Below are 16,532 nucleotides of genomic sequence, written 5' to 3'. Positions count from 1 at the left end.
GGAGCAGCTTCTGGTGTGTGGACTTTATCTTTTATTTCATGGACCGATTCTTTTCACATTATCGGTTTCATTGAGTTGATACATGTAAATGTATCTAACTTTTCAAACCTTTTGTTTTGATAATTTTTGCAAAATATGGTGTCAGTTTCTCTGTGATACTTCATTACGGTACATGTACATTCAACAGCTAGTGCTGCCCACCCCACAAAACTCATCTTCAATGCATTACCAGCCATTAGGTACAGGTTTACATTAGTAAAGATAAAATACTGACTTTAATGCACTGATTCAGAATCCCAGCTGTATGTAATTAGGCTATGTAAGCTCACAATGATATTGCAGAAATGTTACTGATCAATGATCTGCACTTTTTTGAGGGGCACATAGCAGACATCCCAGTTACCTCCACAGCCTTGTGCTACAGTTTTGTGGTATTGGAATAATATGAAAAATCAGTGATTTGTGTAAATGAATTATATTTCAAGGCATACCTATCTGTTTCCTTTTCATTATCAACATGTTGTTAAACACACTGAGCAATAAAATACAACACAACTTTGTGGTGTTCATGTTGTTTCCACATTATAACTTAAATTTCACAAACATCAAAGTCAGAAAAACAACCACCTGAGGAGAATGTGAGTGCACCACTGATCTTGGCTGGCAGTCCGATTTAATAAGTCCTCGATCCTTTTCTCACAGTAGCAGGCAATGTTAGTAGTATCCTACGATAACAAACCACTTCAACTCCCTGCCAGATCAGCAAAATTTCTGTTGCTGCCATTACACATTACAAATTAGACCCAGTGCTGCTGGCTGCCAGCCCAATTTAACCCCTGGTGCTAGGGTTTGTGCAAGCTCAAATCAAGATGCTACAGCCGAGCTGAAGGCAGAGGGATCTCAGCATGCACTAACTACCTTTCTCATCTCCTTTAGCTTGTCTCATTTGTGTTCTGATAAACAGAGGGAGAGAGTAGGGCAAGGAGGGGCTAAGCAAATCCATGGGCTGTGTGCAGATTTACAAAAAAATAAGACTGTCATTGTTTTAAATTGTTTAAAAAAAAAAGAAAATCAATATGTTGCAGTCTCTATGCATTAACTTAACATACAGTACAGGTCAAAAGTTTGGACACACCTTCTCATTCAATGCATTTTCTTTATTTTCGTGACTATTTACATTGTAGATTCTCACTGAAGGCATCAAAACTATGAATGAACATATGTGGAGTTATGTACTTAACAAAAAAAGGGGAAATAACTGAAAACATGTTTTATATTCTAGTTTCTTCAAAATAGCCACCCTTTGCTCTGATTACTGCTTTGCACACTCTTGGCATTCTCTCGATGAGCTTCAAGAGGTAGTCACCTGAAATGGTTTTCCAACAGTCTTGAAGGAGTTCCCAGAGGTGTTTAGCACTTGTTGGCCCCTTTGCCTTCACTCTGCGGTCCAGCTCACCCCAAACCATCTGGATTGGGTTCAGGTCCGGTGACTGTGGAGGCCAGGTCATCTGCCGCAGCACTCCATCACTCTCCTTCTTGGTCAAATAGCCCTTACACAGCCTGGAGGTGTGTTTGGGGTCATTGTCCTGTTGAAAAATAAATGATGGTCCAACTAAACGCAAACCGGATGGGATGGCATGTCGCTGCAGGATGCTGTGGTAGCCATGCTGGTTCAGTGTGCCTTCAATTTTGAATAAATCCCCAACAGTGTCACCAGCAAAACACCCCCACACCATCACACCTCCTCCTCCATGCTTCACAGTGGGAACCAGGCATGTGGAATCCATCCGTTCACCTTTTCTGCGTCTCACAAAGACACGGCAGTTGGAACCAAAGATCTCAAATTTGGACTCATCAGACCAAAGCACAGATTTCCACTGGTCTAATGTCCATTCCTTGTGTTTCTTGGCCCAAACAAATCTCTTCTGCTTGTTGCCTCTCCTTAGCAGTGGTTTCCTAGCAGCTATTTGACCATGAAGGCCTGATTTGCGCAGTCTCCTCTTAACAGTTGTTCTAGAGATGGGTCTGCTGCTAGAACTCTGTGTGGCATTCATCTGGTCTCTGATCTGAGCTGCTGTTAACTTGCCATTTCTGAGGCTGGTGACTCGGATGAACTTATCCTCAGAAGCAGAGGTGACTCTTGGTCTTCCTTTCCTGGGTCGGTCCTCATGTGTGCCAGTTTCGTTGTAGCGCTTGATGGTATTTGCGACTCCACTTGGGGACACATTTAAAGTTTTTGCAATTTTCCGGACTGACTGACCTTCATTTCTTAAAGTAATGATGGTCACTCATTTTTCTTTAGTTAGCTGATTGGTTCTTGCCATAATATGAATTTTAACAGTTGTCCAATAGGGCTGTCGGCTGTGTATTAACCTGACTTCTGCACAACACAACTGATGGTCCCAACCCCATTGATAAAGCAAGAAATTCCACTAATTAACCCTGATAAGGCACACCTGTGAAGTGGAAACCATTTCAGGTGACTACCTCTTGAAGCTCATGGAGAGAATGCCAAGAGTGTGCAAAGCAGTAATCAGAGCAAAGGGTGGCTATTTTGAAGAAACTAGAATATAAAACATGTTTTCAGTTATTTCACCTTTTTTTGTTAAGTACATAACTCCACATGTGTTCATTCATAGTTTTGATGCCTTCAGTGAGAATCTACAATGTAAATAGTCATGAAAATAAAGAAAACGCATTGAATGAGAAGGTGTGTCCAAACTTTTGGCCTGTACTGTACATGTTAACTTGATGCCTGGCATGGACCACTTGTCATAGTAGTATTAGCACATTGTAGTAAACTGGATTGACATTGAAATATCATATCAATGAATTAGGTCCCTACTAACCTACTGTGCTACAAAATGACATGCAGTTAATAAAAACCATGAGGTTTGTAGCAGAAAAAAATGCTGTTTTAAGACATTTTAATATGGAAAAATCACATTTTATTTTTATTATGATTGAATTTGGTATGTCAAGCTGTACAGAAATCAGAATAAAAAAATACAAACAAAACAAATGTGATGCAAATTAACATTATGTTACCGTATCATCATTATCATGGCTTGCCAATTTGCTAAAAGGGTCAACAACATTTTTTACTGGCTTTTCCTTTCTTTTTGCCCTGGAAAGGGGAAGCTTCCCTGGTGTCAAAAATACTTTATAAATCAAATCAAGCTGTCACTGACTACTTATACACACATTCTTCCCAAGCAGTCATAGTCAGATTTTAGATTAAGATCTTCCACCCAAATAAACTTCATGGCCATGGCCAATTAGTTTAGTTTAGTTAGTATATTTACTTTATTAATCCCCCTGAGGGGAAATTCAATGTTTTCACTCTTGCTTGTCAATTACACACAGGTCCGAAAGACACACACATGCACAAACAGGACCTATACATGCACAAAGTGGAGAGATGTCAGAGTGAGGGGGCTGCCTTTGGTGAGGCGCCCCGAGCAGTTGAGGGGTTCGGTGCCCTGCTCAAGGGCACCTCGGCAGTGCCCAGGAGGTGAACTGGCACCTCTCCAGCCACCAGTCCACGCTCCATATTTTGGTCTGGACGGGGACTCGAACAGGCGACCCTCTGGTTCCCAACCCAAGTCCCTATGGACTGAGCTACTGCCGCCCCACCAAGACTAAGCATATTAGTGTAAATGTAAGAGAGAACTCAAATTAATCAACCACCAATGGTAATGAAAAAAGGGATAAATTGCATATATGGTCTAAATTAATCTCATGTCGGATTTAAAGAAACCTAAACAAAAAAATGTAGAGGCTAATTAGTTCATTTTTAATGGCTCACCTTCTTTATACAGGTTCCCAGATGCCTGAAGGCATTTCATACTCCACAACTGTATAATACCATCATTCATTACAGAGGGCAAAGTTCTATTTGTCTAGAAGTGAGACTGAATATATGCCTACTACACCCTTCTGATAGCAAGTCTCAGCAGTCTTACAGGTATGTCTAATCACTGGAGTATCAGTTATGGTGCATAAAGAATCATATGAAGAAATAAAAGGAATGGTGCCCAAGCTCACATCAGCACAATGATACTCTTCTGTATCCTTCCATACAGGTGAATGTATCACTTTGTCTACATCCTAACTGCTCTTGTTTGGGCTGCCCAGTAGAAATTCAAAAAATTGGCAAATGACGGACTCCATGTTTTGGTGGTCCCTGGAGGATCTTAAGTTGACTGCTTGAAGATTTGCCTCTTCACAAGAATTGATTAACAAGTCTATTACAGGGATAAAATCTTAAAAAAAATATTGGGTAAAACATTTAATTCAAAGCTGGTGACATGATAAAGATTTAAAAGGTAGACTTTTTCACCTCTTCAAGTCTTCTACTTTCTTCAGGCTGACATTTTTTTCACAATATTATCTGCTGTGCTAGATATGTTATGTAGTTTTTTTTCATTGAATGTACACATGCGCCAGTCTGAACATATCTGCAAACACCCAGTGTGACTTCCAGCATAATATGGAGCTGTACTTTTTATTTCTCTGCATATTTAAGCACTGGGGAAATGGTTTCAAAAGTCATTAAAATTAAAGCAGAGTCAGAGTAGAGTTAACAGTGACAAGGAATGAAAAGAGACGATGACTTACTAAACTAGTTTCACTTTAATAACCACAGAAATAGCCTGTAAAGTTATGTAATAATTACTCAGCTTTACTTACCAAGTTGTATTGCTTCCTTGTGGCTCCGTATAGCAAATATTTCATGGCCTGATGGGGTTTGGAACAATTAAGGTTTATTATAGATTAAATTATGGGCAGTTTATAATGTAGAATGTCAAACAGTCATTCTTAATCATGGGGGTAGTAGTTTGGCAAAATAATCTACACTAAAGGTCTACTTAGAAGCTTTTTCTGGAGGGTTCAAACACATTGCACACTCTTCAGCAGAAGACCATGACAGCTGAGCAAACTCCCATCCTGTCAGATTTAGACTGAGGGATTGTTGAAAGCACCATATCAAGCTTGTAAGAGCAGACATTTGTAGATATGTACAATGATTGAAAATATCGTATTTAGAATATACAACTTTTGATCGAAATCTTCATCCATGTGCATAGTTCAAGCGCCAGTATGTGTCAGAGATGTGTAAGAGATGAGTGTCTCAGAACACATAATTTCATACAATATAGTGCACCAACACAAGGATTAGGAGAGGGCACTGCGCAATGTGAGAGTCATGTTCTCCCAAAACACATCAGCACCAATCATGTCAGCAAATACACACACACATATATGTATGTGCTTTCTTTCACTGCTGATTATTTTTCTTATATGTCATCATTATAATATCATAGGGCTTGCTTAGTTGGTACAGCAGTATATCCTCAGAGCTTAATTGCATTTTACTGTGTTAACTCAGTCTGAATGTGAAGATACTGTATTTATGTCACAAGTTGGAATGTACAAATCAAAGTTAAACACTCAGTGGGAGTAACACACACCCACATACAGTACAGTGGGATTGCCACAGTAGCTCGCAGCACCAACAGGAGATTCTGTTACTGCTTGAGTGAAAAATAGCACTGTTGCATCATCAGCTGATGATACATTTTGACTATGGTCAGACTGAAGGCATGAGTTTTCCCTCTTGTAGATGGATGGCCATTTTAGTAGGAATGATTGGTGTCAGGATGACAGGAAAACAGCAGCATTTTAACACTACATGGGAAACACAGGTTTTTTTCCTCTTTTTTTGCCCTTTTAGATTAATGAAAGAAAGTAAGAAAATGTCCAAAATTCACATTATGGTGTTTATTTTAGTTCAGATTTCTGTTCTATAAAAGTGCATGTTTAATTAGGTAATGCCTCATTTGCATATTTAAACGTACAATTTCAGTAAACTTGTAATACAAAAAATGTTGTCATAATGTAGGTAATCATCTGGGGTAGATTCATGGTGATATTTAGTTAATTTTTCACCCTATTCACCTGCAGTGTTTCCCCTACAGCTCTCTTTAATGGGCCAGAGTCTAAATAAAGTGAAAAGGGCGTGTTTGTGTGTGTGAGTGTGAACCTGAAAGTGTCTGCAACAAGTTCTGCAACTGTTGTATCTGATTATAAAGTCAGTTCTGATTGCTGTACTCTCTCTCCCTCTCTGTCACCCCAGATTCTAACAGACCTGGTTCGGACCACAGTCCATCCAACAGAGCAGGAGTCTCTTCCTCTAATACACCCTCACCCCACAAATCACCTTCATTGCATGGGGCGAGACGGTGAGTCCTCATGCCTTCTCTGCCCAACCCTACCACTTAACACAAACACGCCCAGAAAACAAACAAGCACACACAGTGCTTGTTTAAACACTGCGCACACACCACTTTTATACTTTAAACTTGGTACTCTCAAAGTCATATCATGTCTTTGATAAGCACACAAGCCTATCCGGTCTGTCTGAAGGTGAATTCATTGACACTGAAGCAGCAGTCTGTTTCAGAGGACTGTGATTACAGGAGGCAGTGTGCTGAAGGTTCAGGACCCAGTGCTGTGCTAGGACTGTTGCCTTTTTTTAAATTTCAAGACAAGCTCATAGCTATAAGTGACTGAGTATACTGCAAAAGGCATTTATCTTCAAAGTCATTTTTCATAAAACCAGAAAACTTAAGCCAAACACGAGATAGTAGCTTGGTGCCTCTTGTTAAATAAACATGATTTTAGGACTCACTAGTAAACATCATCATCTTAATGCTGAGATATGGAATGTATGACATATCCTCATAGAAGGGTTTGTAGGATCCTACGAAAATGCCAGTCTGTTCTCATTTCAAAGATGTCCAATACCACTGTTTTATCAGTAATTTCGGCTTCAGATACCGACACCTAGGTTTAGGCAACTAAATCACGTGGTCAGGTTTAGAAACAAACATCATGGTTTGGCTCTACATTGGAAGCAAACACCAGAAACCGGGTGAGAGTCCAGGACTAGTCCACCTTTTGCGGTGTTATGAAATGCCGCTGGTCAGCTGGACAGCACCTGTTGCAGCAGTATTATACAAAGCTGGATAGAGTCAGATTGAAACACTGTCAGCGCGCACTGGTCACGTGATCGCAGCTTTCTAAAATACGTGGGTAATGCACAAATTACTGGCTCATGATTATGTGGGATATGTACAAATTTGGGTGCATAACTTTTCATAGGAAAACATACAGTTTATGGGAACAGCCAATAATGTAACACATGCTTTATAAGAACTACAGTTACACTGGCAAACAAAGAGCAACTAGCTGCTATAACTGAGCTGCTCACTGGCCCCATATTCTCAGCTTCTAGTTTATTAGGTCCACCTAGCTAAAATTACTGAACTACTGAAGCAGTCCTGCAACAAATTTGCTTACCTTAAAGGAGCTATATGTAAGAAATATAAAGCAAATAGTCGTAAAATCCTCCTAATATGTCACAGAGACTAAGGAATAATGTTCGTATAACATACTGATCTCACCGACAACAATAGCACAGCCAGAATATTGACATTTAAAAAACATTTTTACAGTCTGCAAATCATGTTTATGTTTTGAATTTGTGTTTTGGCCTGTTGTGCCACCCACCGCCGTCTACCAGTCACGCAGTTAGTAGAGTCTCAGCATCAGTTACAGTTACGACTGAGCTACAGCAGCACGGCAAGCAGCATTAGCGGTGTCCCGGTACATAGCATTAGCAGCCGGCTTCTCCTCAGCTGTATCCCAGCAGCAGCGTTAGCAGTGTCCCAGTACATAGTATTAGCAGCCGGCTTCTCCTCAGCTGTATCCCGGCAGCAGCGTTGTCAGCAGAGAAGCCGGACTTGCTCGAACGGTCCGCTGGAAAACTGCAGATCAAGGACGTGGCGACGCGGCCCTGCCACGGCAGCCGCCCGTGGGCAAACAAATCAGTCTCCAGCGTGCCGCTGTCCAGCAGCCTCGAATCTGTAGGGGAGGGGGGGGCGGACACGACTCGCAGCAGTATTTTGAATTTGAGTGCAGTAACCGTTTTGGCCACATTCTTACATACAGCGCCTTTAAAGTTCATGTTCCGTATTGAAACTGTTTTGAGAGGTGTTGATTCAACTGCATGTCATATACAGCTGTTTCTATTATTTTGTCCGCTGTATTTATATTAAAGAGGGTAGGTTACTAACAAAACCACCTCTTTGTATAATTCAATGCAGTTCAACAGCACCACAAACTACATCCTTCATAATGATCATCATAATGCCATTGAATCAACGCCTCTCTAAACAGTTTCAACACATACTGAATGTTAGTACCTTTACAAAGGAGGATTTGTTTCAGGACTGTTCTATTAGACTGTATTAGTTTTAGTAAGGTGGACTTTACAAACTAGAAACTGAGTAAATAGTTGTACTGAGCCAAAACTGGAAGACAGGCTTGTCCACACTAATGCAGAGCCACACTGAGCTTGTCAGCCCACCTGTGAATTTGAACATTTTTCTACATTTCCAGGGGGAAAACATTGTCAAATAGAGGACTTGTGTGGGAGATCTTTTTTAATGCTTACTTATGCTTGTCAGCCTTCACAGATATTGATCATATCTAGTCAATATATACTGAACTTCCACGTAGCTGCAACAGGATAACGCCAACTTTCTCACTCCTCCAACTCACTATTTCATCTTTCTTCTTCTTTTTGGTTGAAGACACAGGTTGTAACAGCAGTCACATTCTGAGAATTTGGTACTAAATCTCCCACATTGTCAGAATGTAACATTTAACAGCCCTTAATCAAATTTTAGCCCTTAGTCAAGTTTTATCCTTTTATCCAACAAGAAAAAGCGTTGAAGGTGACAGAACATAGGTTTAGCCAACCTGGTGTCACTCCGAAGTCGTCGAAAACCGGTGATTGGTCAGTGACTTCCAGCATTGGACACCAACTAAAAAAGATGTCCTTTTGTGTTGATATGTGCCTGGATGTCGTTATTGTTTAAGGGCTCCCAGCAGTGTCAGGGGGAAACGTGGTGGGAAAACAACAAAACTTAAGGGAGGCTTGGCGGGAGGGGTGGTGGATGGGACTAACAACCACCGACTTTCATCCAGGAGGCCGGTGTTTGCTTCCTGTAAGATTGTGAAGCCAAATCCTGTTCTTTTTTCCTAATCCAAACTACGTGCATTTGTTGTTGAAGGAAAAAAAAACATTAATTTGTGATGTCGTACTGATGTAGTGCATTTATTTTGAAAGAGACTGTATGCAACCTGTACATTTCCTGAGAAAACATTAGTGTGTTTTGAAAACAGACAATGCATGTAACAGGCTGAAGTTGACACAGTGTCCCAGAACATCAACAACCAACGCACCCAGGGTACCTTGCACATCATATGTCGATGTGGAAAGTCCATGACCAAATAAGGTCGGAGTGAGAATGTGTTGGTTTTGCCTGCAGAGTGCTGTATCTCACTTTATAGGCCCTAACCTATTTAGTGTATACACAGGTTCAATTCACACTGAAGTGGGCATGGTAGAAGATGGTCTTAGCCTCATAGCAATGAAAATAGGGTTATATATAGTGAATACTTCCATGATTGTTTCATTTTACAACTTATCAAGTCAAACATTTCCCAGTTTATCTTTAGGAGGTATCCATTAAACAGCTGTCAGTGTAAGTGTGAGTGGTAAACTAGGAGAACTGTGGGTGGGTTTACAGCACAGGTTGTGATGGTGACCAAATGTGAATCACTGTGCAAGATTAATGGAAATTACAGTGCAAATATTGCAAAATATTCACCCCCTCGGTGTTTACCTATTTTGTTGCATCACAACCTGAAATTTAAATGGATTTTTTAATTGGATCTACACAAAATAGTCAAAATTGGTGAAGAGAAATAAAAACAAAACATTGATTTTAAAAATGTCCATAATAACTTGAAAAGGGTGCGTGCATATGAGTGCATATGTATTCACCTCCTTTGCTGTGAAGCCACTAAATAAAACCTGGTACCACCAATTACTTGCAAAAGTCACGTAATTTGTTAAATAAAGTCTATCTGTGTGCAATCTAACTATCACATGATCTCAGAATATACACACCTGCTGTGAAAGGACCCAGAGTTTACGACACTACAAAGCAACAGGTACCACCAAGCAAGTGGCAAGAGGTCAGAGATAAAGTTCTAGAGAAGTGCACATCAGGGTTGGGCTCTAAAAAATGTGGGGAAAAAAATATCAACACAAAAAACCTGTCAAGAGAGGGTTGCCCACCAAAAGTCAAGAAGCAGTCCACCAAAGCTGGAAAGCTCCAAAGTGAAGACTGGAGTGTCTGTCCATAGGACCGCTTTAAGTTTTACACTCCACAGAGCTGGGCCTTATTGAAGAAAAAAAGTTATTGGTCAAAGAAAGAAGTAAGAAGGGGGGGGGGAGTTCACCAAAAGGCATGTAGGAGACTCCCTAAACATATGGAAGGGTTAGGCTCTTACCCTAGCAACTCTTCCAAGCTCAGCTCTGTGGAGTGGACAGTTCAAAGTGATCCTAAGGACAGATCCTCAAGTCTCTGCTGTGGAGTGTTCCAGCTCCTGCAGGATTATTTTTGGCCTTTTTGTTGTGTCTCTGATTAAGGCCCTTCTTGCCTTCTCGCGAATTCACGCATAATCGCGCGATATAACAAGATGTAGTTTCTATAAACAGAACCACAAAACCATAGGAGTAGCTAGTAGGAAGACATCTAGGTGCACCTCCATGATTAACATCTCCTTGTCCATGGTGTCAACGGGGTGAAATGACGTCCGAAAACCTCTGACCTGTTGACTTCAGGCCTGCCTCTGCCCATTAGCCTATGTAGTTTTCAAGGTAGTGAACAATTTGGAATTTGGGGGTATATGGGAAGCAAACACCGGCCTCCAGGAGGAAAGTTGGTGGTTGCTGGACGGCCCCCTTCCGCGTGGCCTACTTGGACTCAACCGCGTTAACGTGTTTCCCGCTTATGCCGCCAGGCGCCATTACATAACAGCCACTGGCATATCATGCCGAGATGAAAGCACAGCGTTTTTCGTCTGTGTCAGATGATGAAAGTCATGAGCGAGCGCCGGTTCTCCATGACTGAGACCAGGTTGCTTAGATTGCACACAGGAGGACTTTATTCATCTAATCTTGTGACATCTGAAGGTAATTAACAGTCCAAGGTCTTATAAAGAGGTCTTCATAGCAAAGGGGGTGAATACATATGCACACAGTACTTTTCAAGTGTTTTTAAATTATTTTTCAGAATTTTTTGAAAGAAGTTGTTTTTGTTTTTTTGTTGGGTTTTTTTTTTTCAGTTCACTTCACTAATTTTGACTATTTTATGTAGGTCTTGTCACAAAAAAAATCAAATAAAAATCCATTTAAATTACAGTTTGTAATGGAACAAAATCGGGAAAAACTCCATGGGGGTGAATACTTTTGAGATCTTGGTAAGACAAGACACCACAGTGTAATACATTGGGTTACTTGATTACATACAGACAGTTAAAAAAGGGGGTGGAATGAATGTTAACTGAAGCTGATTTGAGCATGGTTCGGTACTTGTTATGATGTGTATACCAGAACATGCATGGCTTCAGGACCTCAATGTGGAACTTAAGTCACACCACCTGTGTCTATTCAAGGATGGTCTAATTGGATGTGAATGTCCTCCTCAATCTTTTTTGGCCATCCAGTGACTCCCAGACGATAACCCTGGCCCATTCCCAGTTGATGCCGTGAGCAGTTTAAAGGTTTACTATAGATAGCAGGATTTTGAGGACAGCAGATACATTTGTTGTGTCAACGAAATTAGGGGCTAAAAAAGGTTGTATATCTTGATCATCCTTGTTGAAGCCCTCAGGACATATAGAGTATTTCAACTAGAAATGCAGAGTTTGAGGATCTATTTAAGACACAGAATGTCTAATAAAAGCTGTTGCTGAAAAAAAGCATACAATGCACTCAACTTTGAAGAACTTGAAATACAACAGTGAAAATCACATGTCAAATGTACATAATGTACATGTCAAATGGACAGATGTACGTGGCCTGATTACATGGCAATCTGAAGAATTTGAGTTCCTCAGTGATGGTGGCTGCTATGGATGTGATTCTAAAATGTGTTTTTTTGCTGTCAAATGCAGCCCTCAGCTTTCACCAGAGCTCCATCATTCCAAAACTGTGTTGCCAAGCAATGGTGAGGCCAGCAGCAGACATGCTCTGTATAACAGGGACGCTGTGGATAGGAGAAGAGGAGGAGTGGGAGGAGGGAGGAGTGTGGACATATCTGCTGCCTCCAACAGCCAGCGTCAAGATTTTACAGCTGACATGATCACTTACCGGACTCACGGCATTCATAGCGGAGACATTAAAAAGCTGTCTGAGCAAACAGCTGAAGCTTGCACTGTACAGGAGGTCAAAAGGAAAATCATGAGCTCACAACGGCCCAGTTCTGACGGAGCAGACCAGGATAACGCCAACCTCAGGTCAGATCTAATTATACTACAAACAAAGAGGTGTAAGAAATAGAAATGAAAACAGATTATTTTTGTAAGGCTCAAACTGTGTGTTTTTGCTAATAGTAAATGGCAGATATGTAACACAAAACAGGGAAGTAAAAGTGATTGATTGGTATTTTTGCTTGTGAGCAATAAAATTACAAATACACTGTGATTTTTGAGAGAATAGGTAATGAGGAGATTGGAATGACTGAGTAGTGACTCACTGTGTGGCTACAGCGTGAATATGAGGAGGCGCAGATGGATGTTTTTATATTTCCATCAAATAATGTGAAGTGTAATGCCGCTGTTTGGATTCACTCTGTTAGGTTTGATGGAGAAAACAGTGCAGAGAATTCATTATTGGATGTTTCTGTGTTGGAATGCACAAACATCACTGCTGCATCAATGTTTGATAGTGAAATGAAACATAAAGGGAATATAATCAGCCACCTGTCTGTCTGTGCAAACAAAAATTTCCTATTTTTTCTCTTTAGGTTGCTCAGCAATGGAGATGGCTCCCAGACAATCTGCCATAGCCTCAACATTGTCAAAAACATCGGTAAGGAAAGACATGGGGCGAGGGTAGCGTACATATTCCACCCACTTTTACCACCTCCAGAGCTGTTGCTACAAAAATCATCTCTTATTTGGGAATATATTATATGACTAGGACTGAACACTGGTAAGACACACACTTTCACATTATGCAACACACATGCACACATAGATTTCTAATAAGCAATGTATTAAGACAACAATAGGCTTGATAAGGCTTTAGCACTTCCACTGAGCTTTGTCTGTTACTGCATATCTCTGACTTGTTCAAGGCTGAGTGCCTCTTTAAGCTGATAGTTGCCTCTGTTGACAGACTTCTCACCGTAGTATTGTTCGGTGTATATACAGGATAATGGTTATTTGCAGGGATTAGTCCAAATTTACTCAAGACAGCAGCTCACCTGTGGGACCATGGTAAACAATTCAAAGACTATAAACCAAAGAGCAGAAACAGTGCATATATCTATGCTTCTTTTTTTCCAACCTGTGCATTTCTCTGGCTATGTATGCGCATTTCACTCTCTCTCTTATGTAAGTCTCCGTCCAGTTCTACGCCCACCAAAGCAATCTGCAGTATATGACTGAGGAAGATTATGCAACAGGCCCCTGTTATTCAAAGTCACCTACCTTCTTGATATACACATAGCCAATGTTCCCTTTAAAGAGCTGCTGTTGTTATCAGCAATCTCTTAACTTTTCGTTAAATAAACTTAAGCAAACCTACCATTTCCTAATCACATGTTGCCACACACATGCTATGGTGAAGAAATATCAAATTGCAGATACGTTTAATATAAGCATTCTTCTTCCTCAAATGCAGTGCTGGCAACATTATTGGCCTTATGCCTTGGGTGCACCAGAGGATATTTTAATCTGAACAGATTTTAAAAACCTGGAGACCACAAAAATAACAACAGATTTAACTGATTTTTTTTATATTTTAATCCTTACAAACTCACATACCAGATGAACTAGTCAAAGATGCAGGACCACCAACTTGCTGTTTACATCTAATTGATTTCAGAGTTAGGATTTCACAGTAATTGCGTGATCAAACATGATTTCAGAAAAAAAAACATGGAGCAAGAGGCAACCTCTGGGGCTAAAAAATGAAGCCAACACAGAAGTGCCAAAAACAGTTCCTCTAATGGCCACTTGAAGCTGGCTCCAGAAGCCAGTCACTCCCCACAGACCTCCATGTTAAAATGCCCAACTTTACCTACGCGGTCTTACTCCAAAGTTCTCGAATACTGCCGTTTGGTCAGACACTGTTGGAAGTTTGAGTAGGGGGGGTGAGAGAGGCGGTGGATGGGTCCAACAACCAGTGACTTTCATCCGGGAGGTCGGTGTTTGCTTCCCGAAAGATTGCAAAGCCAAATCTTGTTCTTTTTTTCCTAAACCAAACCATGTGCGTGTGGTTACTAAATGTAACCATGCGAATTTGTTGTTGAAGGAAAAAAAAGTAAATTCCAGGTCTTGTACTGACGTAGTGCATTTATTTTGAGACTGTATGCAAACTGTACATTTCCTGTTAAAACGGAAGTGTATTTTGAACAGACAATACAAGCAACAGGCTGAATTTGACATGGCGTCCCAGAACATCAACAACCAACACACCCAAGGTACCTGGAACGTCATATCTTGACATGGAAAGTCCATGACCAAACGTCGATATGTGACGAGGTCAGAGTGAGAATGTGTTAACTTTACAGTATAAACACATTTACAGCCTGATACAAAAAACAGTTTTGGTCTCTATAGCTAATTTCAACATTCATGACAACTGTACAGAGGGTGAAGTTTTTTATAACTCACGCTGTAATATTTTATTAAGGCATAATTAAGGGCAGGTTACTTTGAGTGACAGGCTGTCTACTGATAGTGTCTTCAGCTTCTCAGTCAGATCCATCCCTCGCTAATCCACAGCTCCACCCTTTTGCCTAAATATGGTAACTTGTAGCTTAAAAAAACTGAGATGGCGATGGCCAAAATGCCATCAAAATGAATCCACATACCAATGGGGGACATCACATTGTTTTCACAGTCTATAACATGGAGGCGAACTGTCGTCGTCAACTGGTAATACTTGTGTGTACTGGGTTTTGCTGTGAAAAACAACAAAAACTTAGATTAAGTCAAGACTGAAAGATGGAATCAGCATGGCTTACAGATTTTGCAGCATGAGCTGGAGCTAAGTTTGAAATGAAGTTTTATTGTTAGTGTGAAACATGTTGGTGATGCTCCCTGATCAGCTTGCTCTCATTGGCTATTGTGGGTTTCTGCTCAATATTCCATCGCTGCTCCTTTCACACTACAGGATCGTTGAAATCAGGGAGACTGATCCAGTCAGATAAAATAATCAGATCAGCCTCAAATTGAGAACATCCCCACGATTGCTGCAAGGGGCGAATCAATCCCAAAATCTGCTTCAGTATCCTTTAGTGTTGGGCCAAGCACTATGTGACTTGACGTTGCTTGTGCCTTTCCAATTTTATTTGTTAGCCTCAGATTGCTATTGTGAGCTATTGTAAAGACAAGTAAAAAGTCGATTGGTTCAATCAGTCCACTACATTGTCTTCAAAGCCAGGTACACATGTCTCTATTTAGGAGGAAATTAAATTACCTGACACCACTGCATCCATTTCAGATATTGCATTAAAAAAAGGGTGTCTTTGGGTGCAAAGATATCTATTATGGTAACTGGCTCAACTAATGTATTCTGTATTGCAGCATTATACCAGCTTGATGTTTCTGTGGTGAAAAATTGCAAGAACACAGATTCTTTAACTTATAAATGTGATGATATGGGTCATTGTTTAAAAGTTATTAACATTACTTGCTGTCGTCACAGACAGTCACTGAGATGCTGATAAATATGAATTAAATGCAACTTCTCATCCAACTATGCAATATGTTATATTTATTTTTTTAATATTATACTATTAATTAATAATCTGCTTGTTTAGCTTGCAATAATAAGTCTATGCTGTGGAAATTTGGACTTCACAGTGTAATAGTCAAGTCAAGTCAAACTTTATTTATAAAGCACATTTAAAAACAACCTCAGTTGACCAAAGTGCTGTACAGTTATTGAAATATAATATAATCATACACAAATATCATAATAAATAAAACAATAAAGGAAATACTAAGAGCTCAATTTAAAAACTAAAATTAGAATAAAAAAGGAAATAAGAGAGTAAAAAGAGTAAAAGCCAAGGATTCTCGTCTAGCTGGGACTGAACGTCAAGGAGAAAAGATGGGTTTTCAGTAATGTTTCAAAGTGCTCAACAGACCATGCAGCTCTAACCTGGAAAGGTAGGTTGTTCCACAGCTTTGGGGCCGCCACTGAGAAGGCTCTGTCCCCACGAGTAGAGAGTCTGGACCGAGGTACTGCCAGGAGCAGCTGGTTTGACGACCTAAGTGCTCTAGAAGTACTGTGAGGCTGTACAAGCTCTGATAAATAAGACGGTGCCAGACCATTTAAACACTTAAAAACAATTAATAAAACCTTGAACTGG

General features: G+C 40.3%; 1 protein-coding gene across 1 annotated transcript in view; it reads left to right on the top strand.

Moving 5' to 3' along the window:
• ngef (neuronal guanine nucleotide exchange factor) overlaps positions 1-16,532 on the top strand; it is a 43,424-nt gene that overhangs the window by 3,693 nt on the left and 23,199 nt on the right. The window contains exons 2-4 of the mRNA XM_033632258.2: positions 6,140-6,245; positions 12,100-12,441; positions 12,951-13,015. Of these exons, the coding sequence (XP_033488149.1) occupies positions 6,140-6,245; positions 12,100-12,441; positions 12,951-13,015 (513 nt within the window). The remainder of the gene's footprint in view (positions 1-6,139; positions 6,246-12,099; positions 12,442-12,950; positions 13,016-16,532) is intronic.

This window comes from Epinephelus lanceolatus, chromosome 4, assembly GCF_041903045.1.
Source record: "Epinephelus lanceolatus isolate andai-2023 chromosome 4, ASM4190304v1, whole genome shotgun sequence".
NCBI lineage: Eukaryota > Metazoa > Chordata > Actinopteri > Perciformes > Serranidae > Epinephelus > Epinephelus lanceolatus.
The sequence above is the reverse complement of the archived record's forward strand: the minus strand, read 5'-3'. Positions and strand labels throughout refer to the sequence as shown.